Source organism: Melopsittacus undulatus, chromosome 4, assembly GCF_012275295.1.
Source record: "Melopsittacus undulatus isolate bMelUnd1 chromosome 4, bMelUnd1.mat.Z, whole genome shotgun sequence".
Lineage (NCBI taxonomy): Eukaryota > Metazoa > Chordata > Aves > Psittaciformes > Psittaculidae > Melopsittacus > Melopsittacus undulatus.
The window spans coordinates 95709613-95722563 of NC_047530.1; the positions used below are offsets into that span (position 1 = coordinate 95709613).

General features: G+C 38.0%; 2 protein-coding genes across 5 annotated transcripts in view; one reads left to right on the forward strand and one right to left on the reverse strand.

The window, feature by feature from the left end:
• LOC106023338 (B cell linker) overlaps positions 1 to 12951 on the reverse strand; it is a 102004-nt gene that overhangs the window by 57049 nt on the left and 32004 nt on the right. For all 3 annotated transcript variants that reach the window (XM_034061947.1, XM_034061948.1, XM_034061946.1), the window contains exon 3: positions 9823 to 9869. In XM_034061947.1, the coding sequence (XP_033917838.1) occupies positions 9823 to 9869 (47 nt within the window). The remainder of the gene's footprint in view (positions 1 to 9822; positions 9870 to 12951) is intronic.
• Positions 1 to 12951, forward strand: part of LOC101867685 (DNA nucleotidylexotransferase) — a 196407-nt gene that overhangs the window by 10562 nt on the left and 172894 nt on the right. For both annotated transcript variants that reach the window (XR_004549562.1, XM_031044639.2), the window contains exon 4: positions 12535 to 12660. The gene's annotated coding sequence lies outside the window, so the exon portion shown is untranslated. The remainder of the gene's footprint in view (positions 1 to 12534; positions 12661 to 12951) is intronic.

A 12951-nucleotide genomic window follows, 5' to 3' on the forward strand; every position in this document is an offset into this window, starting at 1 on the left:
TAATATTTATTCATTAAAGAAAGAGCATGTGTATGCCTTATATTCCTGTGTATTTCTTCAGAATATTATTACTTGATCCAGCAGAATGAGATAAGGAAGATACATACTGATAAAGGTAATTAATTATACCAGCCAGATCAACGATTTAGAAAAGGATCTGATTACTTTTGTGAAAGGTATCATAAGGCAAATGAACTGAAATGGTAGTGTATTCTTAAGTTATTCTGAGAGCTCTGTAAAATAATAAGCCATGAAACTGTGCAGTGAGGAACTAAATAGGAGAAATGACAGAGCTGTGGTAGCAGGTGTCTGGGGAAACTGAAGTGACAGAATTGTGAAGAAGAAACTGAGACTTCATGCTCTGTCAAGGATATCGTTGGAGAGTACATAAAATATGTAATGGCAGAGGGTGGAAGACAATGGAAAATAGGAGAACCAGTATAAGAACTGTAAAATGCATAAACTCTTTTCCCCCTCAGAACTCTTGACTATTGGGAACAGAAGGAGAATGTCAGGCATGAGTTATAGAAGAATAAAATAACCTACTATTTAAAACAGACCAGGCAATACTGTTCCATCAGAATTTTTAGCTGCAGTCTCAGCCCTGACCAAGACAGATTTGGCCAGGAGACTGGACAGCCTCTCAACTCCAGAGAATGTCCTTTCATCCTCTATATGAAGAGAGGGACTCTTCATCACGAACTGTAGCAGTAGGAAAGGGATAATGGGTTGAAACCTGAACAGGGGAAGTTCAGGTTAGATATAAGGAAGAAGTTCTTTACTGTGAGAGTGGTGAGGCACTGGAATGGGTTGCCCAAAGAAGTGATAAATGCTCCATCCCTGGAAGTGTTCAAGGCCAGGTTAGAAGGAATCTTGTTTGATGTGGTCAAGTGTGAGGTATGGGTGGGGGATTGGAACTGGATGATCTTAAGGTGCTTTCCAACCCTAATTATTCTTTGATCCTATGATTTATTTGCATACTTAATGCAATTTCTGCATTTGTTTAGGCCAAGTCTTTGAAAAGCATATTTATTTTTTTTCACATATATGAATTCTATAGGTTGTCACCTGTAGCTGTAAGGCTGTTGGGTTTCAGGTCTTGAATTCTGTTGCGCAAAGGGATGCTGTGGCATTCCTACCAACTGTACTTCATCTTTTGCCATGCCAGCTGTGCTGAACAGCCTCTCCTGAAGCTGTTTCAAGTGGCTGGTTGTTACAGCATCAACTGTCTGGCTTGCAGCTGCAACAGGCCTCCCTGCTACAGTCCCTTAACTTGCAGCTCAACTTCTCTACCGTGATTGTCTAGCTGACCCCATTTTTAAGCACTGCAGTTTTCATGGCTGAGTACCTTACCTTGAGGAACCTGCTCTCTTATCATTTCTGAATTAAAGAAAGTCTGAATGAAAGGGTTTAATACTTTCCTTCATTATCTTAGAAATACTGCAACTGCCGTCACAGCACAAATGTATGAACTAACGAATGAAGCTCTGAATGCTTATAAGGAAGCAGCATAAGGTTATGTTTTTCACTCATTTTCACAGAGCCTAGTCTAAAGTGAGAAGAATGAAATGTCTCTCCTACAGAGAACATTAATGTGTGTCAATAACACGCTGTAAATTAAATACTGTATTCCTTTAAAAAACTGAGAGGACTCCGGTTTGGAGATTTGGAACAAAATGAGCCAGGACATTTGCTCTGTTTTGTGCCCAGTGTGTACTTGAGCTGGGGTACATATGGAATTCTGCTAAAATGAGATTATAAATTAATAGTCCTTCACACTTCATTGCTTGAATGAGTCAGAAGTTATTTTCTTCTGAGTTGGAGTCCCAGGTGCAGCTCTTTCCACCTACCAAATATGATTTGCTGAAAGGGAAGAAAGACCAGTGAATTGAAACTAAAACAATCTCTTCTCTGTGGTCTCAGTACAGCCATGTAATAAAGAAAAGGAAAGCACATCAGCTGACAGGGTGAAAGAAGATTCTGTCCATATATATAATGATGGTGATGAACCAGTTTGTGATTTTGGGCTACATCTTCCATTTCTGGTTCTCCTTTTGGCTTTGTGCACAAACTTCAGCTGGTCTGTGGTTTAAAAAAATGACTTGTTTCTTTGATTTTTGGTGCCAACTTGAGATGCTGTGCAAATCATATTCTATTACTTTTTAGGCTAGTCTAGAGCCGTACTAACAAAGATAAATATTTCTACATTCACTAAAACTTAATGAGGTGAAGCTATTGCAGACCTGGCTCTCTCTACAGCTGGACCAGCATATGCTTTTTTTTTTTTTTCCCAGAGGCTGATAGACTCTCTCTTCAAAGAGAGTTAAAAGACATCTAGTATTATTTAAGACTAGTTTGTTGCACTAATCAAAAGTGTCAGTGATTTATCTTGCTTAAAGTCTCTAAAAATGAGCATAGTGTTTCCAGTATTAAAGAAACACTTCTATAATTATACTGTTAACTCACCCTGAAGTGCCATTCTGTAGATGCCTAAGCATAGTAGGGTACCATGAAAGAAAACTGGGCAAGACTGGATAATTTGAAATTTTCTAGTTTAGAAGTTGTACTGAACAGGCTCCAGAACAGAGTGTGGTGGAAACTCCTGGGGCTGAAGAAGAGGAGGAGGCCCTGGAGATGATTCAGGCCTGTACTGATTTATATATTATATATACAGACATAAACCAGCTGAAACTGCAAACTCTGTGTGCCTCTCTGTATTTTCCTAACTGGGATAAGGAGGGTAGGGAAGATACTCAGACAACTTGAAAACTGGTTTCCATCACAGATGTTAGTAAGAAAAATAGGGTTTTCTTCTGATATCTTCATATCCTATCAGTTCTTTTTTGACATCCAGATAATATCCATTGGTATTTCACTGTTTGAGAGCAGGATTATATTCAGTAAGAAAAGATGGGAGAAAGGACAACATTATTTTATTTTATTGGAGTTTGTGTGTGTAATATTCATTAAAATGGAAAAAACCCTCCAACTCTGACAATGTATCTGTAACCCTGAGTTGCTCTTCAGCTGAACATGTTGCTAGCTTGAATGTCTATATTGGGTTTGCTTTTCATCCCACCTAGAACACCATTAATGTAACTCCACCCTGCATCTCCATGTCCAGTTTTGAATGATAGTTTGTTTGAAAATGCCTTCTGTGTGGTTGCAGTTGTAGGAGAATATGATGCACAGAAATAGCTTCTACATTGTGCTATTTTCTTTATGCGTTATTGACAATATCAAACAATGCATAAAATACAAATTCACTGTTTCTCTATGGAATTGCATTAAATGTTATTTGACTTAAATAATGGACAGCATATTTTGCCAAAATAGAATATAATAAATTTTTGGCAAATCCCCAAAAATATGACAAAGCTTGATAAAATTGTATTCCTTTAGTACTAAGAAATGCTCAGATTTATAGTATTGGAATGTGTCTGTCTGTATTCACCTAACTAGGTAGTTTTTTTTGACATGGAGCTGAGATGGGAGAAGTGCTATGATTAAACTGTGGTCTCAGGTTCAGATCCACGTGGTGTATGGTGGTGCCACAAGGGTTCTAAAGCTGTGATCTTTCCATTCTTTCATTGTAAGCTTTCACAAAACATTTCAATATAGAATACCAATTTGGCCTGGCTTTAGATCCAAGATAGCATGGTGAACAGTTACAAGAGCAGAAGTGAGCTTTCTAAAAGATCTTGGAACGCAGTATGTTCCTGAGCTGTGAGGGATTTTCCTCCTCAAGTAACTGGTGTCATTGCAAAACTCTCAATTGTTCATGGCAGAAGGAAATAAAACTGCTGTAATGCAAGTGTCTGTTGCCCCCTTTCTGCTGCAGGGGTGTAATAATCTGTTGCTGTAAAAGAAAGCAAGATGGTGTTGCTTTGCTGAGCAAATATTTCCTAGATCCTCCTGTAAACAGGAGACTGTCCAGAATTAATTCTAATCAGCAGGCAGTGGCTGCCTCTAAATGTTTGATGCCTGAGTAGACTTTTGTTATAGCCTTTCTATGCTAAAAATGAGTATATAATATATAAAATATTATTTAAAGTCAAATGCAGGTTGGTAGGTTTCTTTTTTCCTCCTTTGGAGTGTATGTAACTACCAAGGAAGTGCCCTGTGTTATGTTTTTATGACACTAGAGTGCTTATATACTGGAAAACTCTTCAGGTCTCTTTTAGGTACCATTTTAATTGGGTCATCACTGTATGAAGATGTATCTATCTTTTGAATTTGCAGCCTTGCCCTTTTCCAGTTTTCAGAATAAGTGGAGATTTTTAAAATGGCATTTAAGGTACAGCAAAAACTAAGGAAAGCAAGGAACTAAATCTACACACTTAGACATAAAACTTTCAGCCTGATTCAGCACTGGTATTTGGAGGATATAGGGTAATTAAAAATCCATTATAGTATATCCCAAGGAGAGGGGAAAACCATTTCTGCTTACTAAGTGTTGGGATAGCAGTCATCTACCACCTTTGCTTTTTCAGCTTGGAACTTTCTCTGGAGTGGGGCAAACCCAAATGCAAATTGTGACAAGATTTCTGTACTGCTGTACTTGCTTAAAGAGACAGTAAAAGCTCTTTATCTTTATTGTCTCTTAAGGAAAAGTATAATTCTCATAGAAATCTCATTTGGCTTATTATTTTTTATTAGGATTTGTCTTTGGTTAGACAACACTCTGAAATAAAAATACAGGAGCAGGAAATCAAAATATTTCTAAGTGAAACTGACAGTAGAATGTTGCACACCCTACATCTGTTAACTATGAATAAATTTAATAATGGTGACTATGTAATCCCCCCTCCAAACAGGATTAGAAAATTTCTACATATGAAATTTGAATGTCATTGTAGCCTGTTAGAATTCTACTGATTTATTTCTTGACTCTACTTTTATTTTACTCTTAATTTTAATTATTGTCATTATGTTTATGCCTTCAATTATCCTGGTTTTTTAATGAGAATTAAAAACATAACAGCAGAAAATGCATTATGCATGCAAGTGTTTGAGACAAAGCTTCTTGCTAGAAGCAGAGACAGTGAGTTAAAATGCATTGAAGTGTCTGACTAAACTGTGGAGAAAAGATGGATGTAAATCTCTGTCATGAGTAGAGTGCAATTCATTTTACCAGCAGAGGCCTGTTTGCCCTTTGAACCGTCACTCTCTTTAGCTGCCTGCAAGCCTGGGGTGGTCCCTGACAACACAAGAGGTCTGTTCGGCAGTGGCAGTGATGGTAGTATTGGTCATTGCTTGGCCATAAATATCTTCAGTATTCAGATGTCCCCAGTGCATGTATCTCCTGTAGCCTTGTGGCATCACAGATGGGGAATGGGAACTTGGGAAGCAAGTTACAGCCTTCACTTGCAGTGCAGTTGTACAGTTTTCCTTACTATTTTAAGACATAAAAATTCCTAATGCTTTTCCACTGTAGCACCCCTGTGAGATAGGGAAATCCTATTATTTTCACACTGCTGATGAGAAAGAAAGCAGGGAATGCTAAAACAATATCGCTGAGTTTACTTAGGCAAAGTAAGATCTCAAATCCACATTTATGAAATCCAGGTTTAGCAATTATTGGACACTATTGCTCCAGAATACTGTGCCTCATGAAAACTCCCCTACCCAGCTACAAAGGTGTTCAGAGAAGATCCAGGCCTTTGCATCTGGTGTGTGAGAACTTGTCCATAGATTTAAATTCCAATAGCTGTGAAAAAGCTTAAAAGTTAATTTTGCACATTAGGTTGTTTGAGAATTTAATTCATATGTCTCAGGAAAAGACATCTCCTTTGCTTGGAAGGCAAGGATGATGAATTTCCATTGAGAGTTATTAAAAATTGTGAACAAATAAAAAAAAAAGGTGTTAGAAACTAATCAAGAAATCAATCTTAATTAGAACACTTGATTTATGAATAGTAAACTTTTCTGCATATACTATACAATTCTGGTAAAATAAACCAGTAACATTTTCCAAAGCAGTGAAAATTGGTAGATATTTATTTCAAGAAAAGGAGGTCAAATGCTGCCCACACCATAATTAAGCAAAGTTTGTAATTATGTGTTCCTTATCATAGCTCAGTTATTATCTGGGATCTTCCATAACTGCCTGTCGTTATACACAAATGGTAAACTCATTGCTTAAATGCTTAACATCTCATGCCTGATTTGCAGGTGAAGATTTCTCATTTACTTAGCAATCCAACACATCCAGAACAGACTTCTGAATTTGCACATGTGACAGAGAGCACTGATTTTGATGAAAGATTTCAGTCCTGATTTTGCAAAACAGTCCCTAGAGCTTATGAGCTGAGAACAGAATTTATTCTGAGTTTGATTTTGGGGTGAATTTCTAATCACATTAGCCATAAAGAAGGCCTTTTAATTTCACAGTCCCTGGGAAAGTGAAACTTGAGTAAGCCGAAAGCATTGTGAAACAACTTCTGGTAAACATCTGGTGTAGATAGTCTTGGACTATCTACACTGAGGTGGCTGAGTTGTAATTATATCTCTTTCTTAAGATGTGCTTCCAAAGATGGCTGCTCACAATTGAGATATAGCTTTTATACCAGTTTTGCTGAATACAGATATGAATACTAATCTTTGCACTGCTTCTTAAAATGAGATAGCAAGACAGGCTGTTTGTAAAGCACTTAAGTTCCAGTATTATGAAATATCTGTGGTATGAGGTTGATTCTGCAATCTGTGCTCTCTTAAAGAGTGCTACTCAATGTAGTGTCATGTTCTACATAGTGCTCTTCCTGGTATGTATTTTAACACTGAGTCCATGACTGTAGTTTGTGATATGTTTGAGACTTCTCCAATGGAAGTATCTGGAAAGTGTTGTTGTACAGCCATTCTTGACAGTAAGCTGGTTCAGTGTTTTCGATGAACCTAGGCTGTCAGGATGAGAGTGTATCAACTGAGTCTGCAGTATGGAGTGAAAAATACAAGTGGTGTTTCTGCAGGAGGAAGGGCTTTAAGCAAAGCTCAAGAGTTCAATCTGAAGTCAGGACTGTTGAAAACATACAAACCTGTGAGAGCAGTTTGTTGCGCAACCCTGGCAGCCAGATTCAGAGAGGGTTTGGACTAGCTGTCCCTTGTTTGAAATTAGCACCTCTCTTCTGTTACTGTTTTTGGAAGTGGGGAAGGAAATCTTTCATTATTGTATTTCAAGGATAAGATAGGACACTAGCAGATATTGCACCTTGATAATTTCACTACTATATTCAGTAGCTTCTCTGGAGCAATCTGGGTAGACCTGTGGCTTTATGGGTTTATGGGAAGTAGTTTACATCAGGTTGTCATTAAGCTGCCAAAGTCAATATTAACTTTGAAATAACAGAACTAAACAAAAAGTAGCTAAAAAAGAGTTTATTTCAGAGTATCAACCCAGAATTGCTGCAATAAACTCTTCCCAGAGAAAACATTTTGTCTTTTTTGCTCCTGTAATCTTTTCCCCCTAAAAGAACAGGTATAGTATTGTCTAGAGGGAAAACAACCTTCCATTGAGTTAGCAGAGGTATTTGGTGCAGAAGTCAGGAAAGCGTATCCGTGCATGGCTCCATCTGCAGCCATGCTCTTGGTACACCTCTGATGGGATTTCTAAGGAGAATATAAAATAACTGCATATTTTGGTTCACTGAGCATTTATAGCCTTCTAGACTCAAAATCTTTCTTAAGTAAAAGAACATCAAGTGTTGTGCTAGGGAGAACTAGAATGGGAAAGGCAAAGAACTTTTGATGGTGACATGTCAAGGGACCTTCTGTCTAATGAAGTCTTATAAAGAAACTTTCACAACAGGCAGAGACCAGAAGCACTGGCCACTGCCAGGAGAAACACAGGATTTTGGTCTCACCTTGTATGGTAATTACTACTTTTTATTTATCTATCTATAGAGTTTTCGTCCATTGCGGATTATCTGCTGTATGAACACCTTGAACAGGCCTGTTCATCTGACTTAGATGGTTCTGATACACGGGTAACCAATGTACAGGGGGGTAATACAGAGAAATTGTACAAGGGAGTTAAAGGAATTCCTTTGCTTAAACAAAAGTATTGTCTGTCCTAAGTACCTGCCATTGCCACCTTGCCAAGGCATTGATTACTGCTGGAGGGGAAAAAGCAGATGCTAGTTCTGCTGACAAAAGCAGATGAAAGGTCCTGCTGATAAGCTGGGGAGAAGCAGACTGGGCGATCAAGCCTTAAGACCATGACAAAAACACAGATGTTTGTTCCTATTGATAAGCGGCAGGAGAAGCAGACTGGGCGCCAACTAACCCTAAATCCATGTCTGAAGATTAAAAGGTGTAAAGGTTAAGAAGAGGAAGACTCATTTACTTCATCCTGAAGACCCCTGCCCACAGGAGGAAGACTCATTTACTTCATCCTGAGACCCCTGCCCATGATCAGAAGGGGCACTGCGCAGGTGCAAAGGACCTTCCGGCTCATTATAATACGAAGCGGGGATAGATAATAAATATGTATAGGCGGATTGAGCAACCTCATGTCTATGTATACCTTAAGAGAATAAGTGTAAAGGGACAACAACCCTGAGGTGTGCATGCTTTGGAGGAGCTATCCCCATGCACCTCAGCGCTGAATAAAAGCATACCTACTTTACAACTTTAACTAGTTGTGGAGTCTATCCGCGTATCAGTTCAATGTAGACTTTTTCCAGTTAAAACATGCAAACTGAGTGCTAGAAACTCAAGCAATTTTTGCAATAACAGGTAGTAAGATGTGAGAGCAACAGGTTTTAGACTGCAAGTTGATGCTAGGGATATGACATTTATGCTGTGCATTTAAGGAGTTTTATTATAGTCATGTGTATCATAGAAACAGAGGTCACACGCTTGGTTAACTTCATATTCATACTCTCTACCTTTCCTCTCAAAACATCCCATTAGGCTTAATTGCTTTGCAAGAATGTCCTTTGATGTTTTCCTTACTTATCTATTAAAACAAACCCAAACCAATTTTTGAATCCCACTTTCTTGGTAAGAAACTGGAGGAAATTGGAAGCATTTTTACCCTTTAAAATCCTATTCTTATATCTATATAAATAAATATAAAACTTTCCCAGCTAGGAGCCACCCCCTGCTCCCCCCCTCCAAAAAAAATAACCAACAAAACAAACCCAAAATACCACAAACAACCACATGGAAATAATAACAACCATTATGTGAAGCAAGGCAATTCACTCCATATTAAACTGAACTCTTGGTGGTTTCATTGGCTCATAGATAAAACTCCCAAACATTATTTCTGTGAAGTAACACAGGATAAATAATGTACCTGAACATTAAAGATAACCTTCTAAATTAAGTTGATTTGTCACCAACTACATGAAGGGGTTTTGCAACTGTTATACCTGTATTAGCTTATTCAGTATTCTATTTAAATTGTATTTAAACTACTTTCAATATAGCACTTTGTTAATTCGATCACTTAAGTTGATCCCTAAGCAGCAGATGATCTTCTGAAAATTTGGCCTTGTACAGTATACAAGAGCTTTTGTATTCTGTAAGAAGTTGAACTTGTACTTTTCCTTACTATAAAGGTTGTCCCTGTCTGTTTTGAGGAAAAATACCACACAGCAACTGATGCAGAAGAGACTTTTCATGTCAGCTGATCTGAACCAGAGTTATTGTGAACCTTCTATGATCCTAAACCTAAGGAAGTTCTACCCACATCAGTTAATGCCCTTTACGTGAGCAGGTTTCAATTCTCATTTTCCATATTTATTAACAGAGAAACTGTCAGAGTACAATGGAGTATTGGTCATTTAAAGGGGAACCAGAAAATAATGAGAAACTTACGGCTGGTGCATTATTTTGAACCGGCTCAGCTCATAATCTGATATATTCTGAAAAGAGAGAAAATAGGTTTCATATTTTAAATCAATATAATCAAGACCAATTAAGAGAATTTCCTGACATTTTTAATAGGGAACTAAGCAAAGACCTAAAAAATAATTTTTAGTTTTGAAGCTACATGGTTGTCTCATCTTGGTTAATGCTTAACTTTTTATTACTGCCCTGTTGTAACATTTCTGGAAAGCTGGTACCCCACACTACAATGTTAAACTGGAATTTAACTGGGCATGAGGCCGATTAAGTTACACTGGTTAATGAATCATTCAAAAAAGTGATAAGCAAGCCATTTTACATGGTCTCTTTCCAGCTCCACCACAGAATTTCTTTGGGGTTTTTTACTGAAGTCAGCAGACCCTTATAACAATGGGTGAGTGGAAGATTACTTTAACAATGGTTTGGAGACTATTAACTCCCAGTTAGGTTTGTGTAGCTCCATATACCTTTCACTCAACATGTCAAAGTCCACGCATCACACTAAAGCAGTAGAAGTACTTCAAATGTCCAAGCTAGTGCATAGCTTGCAGCTGAACTTCAGTCACAGTTTTAAGCTAGTCTAAATGAAACCTTTTTTATATCTATGTATTTTCCTTTAGTGCAAAATTTCCAGCAAAATCTCTGGATTGCACTCAGAACAAGTGTGTGATTGCATGGTTTCAGTCCAGAAATCTGCTAATACTGCAATGCCCTCTTTCTCAGCATAGATTTCAACAGGGGAAAGGGCAGGCTGAGAACACATCTATTTAATCAATACAATTCTAAACCTCCTTCTTTTTTTTGACAGGAAAAGGAAACTAATTTGCCTTTTTTCCCCCACAAAACTTCCTAAGCACACCTATAATAGATGTGAAACCTCTGAAACAAATACTTTCCAGTGACTTCAGTGCTGCTGAGTTCATCATAATATGACTGAAGTTTGGCCAGCCCCAGCTGTTTTTCTGAATAATCCCCCAGCTATCAGACCCATTCCAAACTGTTTTACCTTTTCTCTCATCACCTCATCAGCATGACAGATGAGGTTTTTATCCAGTATACAAAAGGAGACACTACTAACAAGCCCATGAGACAAGGAGATCAAGTGGAATACATGTAAGATTTCAGAGAAAGCAGATTTCCTCAGTCTGTATTTAAATTCAAATGAATCTCTGCATACTTTGTTACATTTGTTGGGAAAATATGCCATTTCAGACAGTAGAGAACCCCCTACATTTAATACTTAGCCTGTAATTATACTGTAACAAAAAGCAGCTGCATATCTTCAGCCAGTGGGTATGGTAATTAGCAGGTGATTGAGCAGATCTAGAAATCACCAAATTCCTGAGGAAATCTAAACTGTATTGAGCTGTCTGATTGACATAGGCCATCTGGGCTGTTCAGACTCTGTCAACTGTAATGATGACTCACCAAAATGCCTCTGCAGATCAATGACCAGAAATACTAGGGCCATTTCCTCCCCTGTTTCTCCACCTTCTAAGTAAGAGGAGGAGGCACTTAAGCTCTTTGCTGTAAGGATTCGACTCTTATTTGTTCCTTTTTCTTTGTAAAATAGAATATTGAAACCTTAACTGGCCTGTATTAAGGTTGCTGAGGTATAATTGCTTGGTGATTGCAGCCAAATAGCTTGTGTAATTCTTGCTGCCCTTCAAGCTGATGTTTGCCGGAATGTTCTGCTTAAGCAGCACTCTGCTGTAAGCAGCTATTTCCACACAGGCAAATGCTTTGTTGTATGGTCAGATCAAGCACTTTTTAAAATAGCAATTGAGCTTGGTAGAGGAGGAAGCTAAGGATCTAAGCACTTCCTGTACTTGTGAATGCTTTATAGAGAGAGTTTTAATTTGATTCTTTCTTTCTTTCTTTTTTTCTTTCTTTATTTTTTTTTTTTAATCTCTAAAACTGCCTTCGGTAAAGGGATTAAGCTACGAGCTTCCCTGAAGTTTGAGGAGGTTGGCATCTATGGGTCCAGCTGAAAGCTGTCTTTTCTTATTTTTATGGGATTTTTTTTGTCATTTTCCTTATTTTTATTTTTCTTTCCAGTAAGTTGAACCACTGATCGCAACCAAGAGTTGCTGTTGCATTTTAGCACCAAAGTTCTGGCCTAAAAAAGAATACTGGAATATCCTGCAAAGTCAAAGCTTTTAAAATTACATGGCAGCTTCTGTAACATGACTAATTTTTCCAGGTTTTAACTATCCATTGCTCCTGTTGTTGCTTTTGATGTATGTTGTTAGTGATTCATATTGGTGTGAATGGAACATATTACAAATTAATATGCGTGATAAAGAAGAAGTTACAGTATTTTTTTCTGAAGGGATTTGAGCTGCCAAATACACAATGGTTAACTAAGGGGACATATTTGGTTTCTTGCCTTTTTGTTTTTCTTTATATTTATAGTTTCAGGTTAGAGTGTGATATAGAAAGCATATAAAAATTATGTTCTCTTCAAACCTGCTATTGATTTTTTTCTTTTCCACTGGCTGCTTCATTCACCTGACATCAGTGTTTTCAGTAGCTCACTTAGCTCAGTAGCTAAGAGTAATCAAAACTCCTAGCTTGCAGATCAAGCCAGCCACCTTTGTTCTGCAGATAGCATCATGGAAGGGAAGAAACGCTGCAGTAGTGCAAATGTTTGAGGTGTGTCTCTTGCTCCTTTATTCACAGAAGCATGTCTTGGATCTGAGCCTACTCTGCTGTAGCTGCTTGCCAACATTGATGCTGACAAAGGGGAAGCCTTACATCAAAAGCAAAGAGAAGCAAAATTTCTGTACGATCTGGAGCTGCAGACCTGTAAGTAGGTTTTATGCACTTTTGTCTGGAAGAGTTTAGACTGACTCATGCAGGTGGACTGTGAAGTAGACACACAGTGAACTGGCATGTCTGAGATGCTCTTGTTCTGTTCATGTGCTTCACAAGTGGCCAGCACATGTGCAAGTGGCTTACATGCCTTAGCTGGGTGGGATTTATGGCATCTTGCAGACTTAGGGACATATAGAGGATAACTGGTAGGTTGATAAGGGATAATTAGCATGCAAATTACTCCTGGTTTAAGAAAAGAGTAAATGTGGTAGGAAGGTAAAA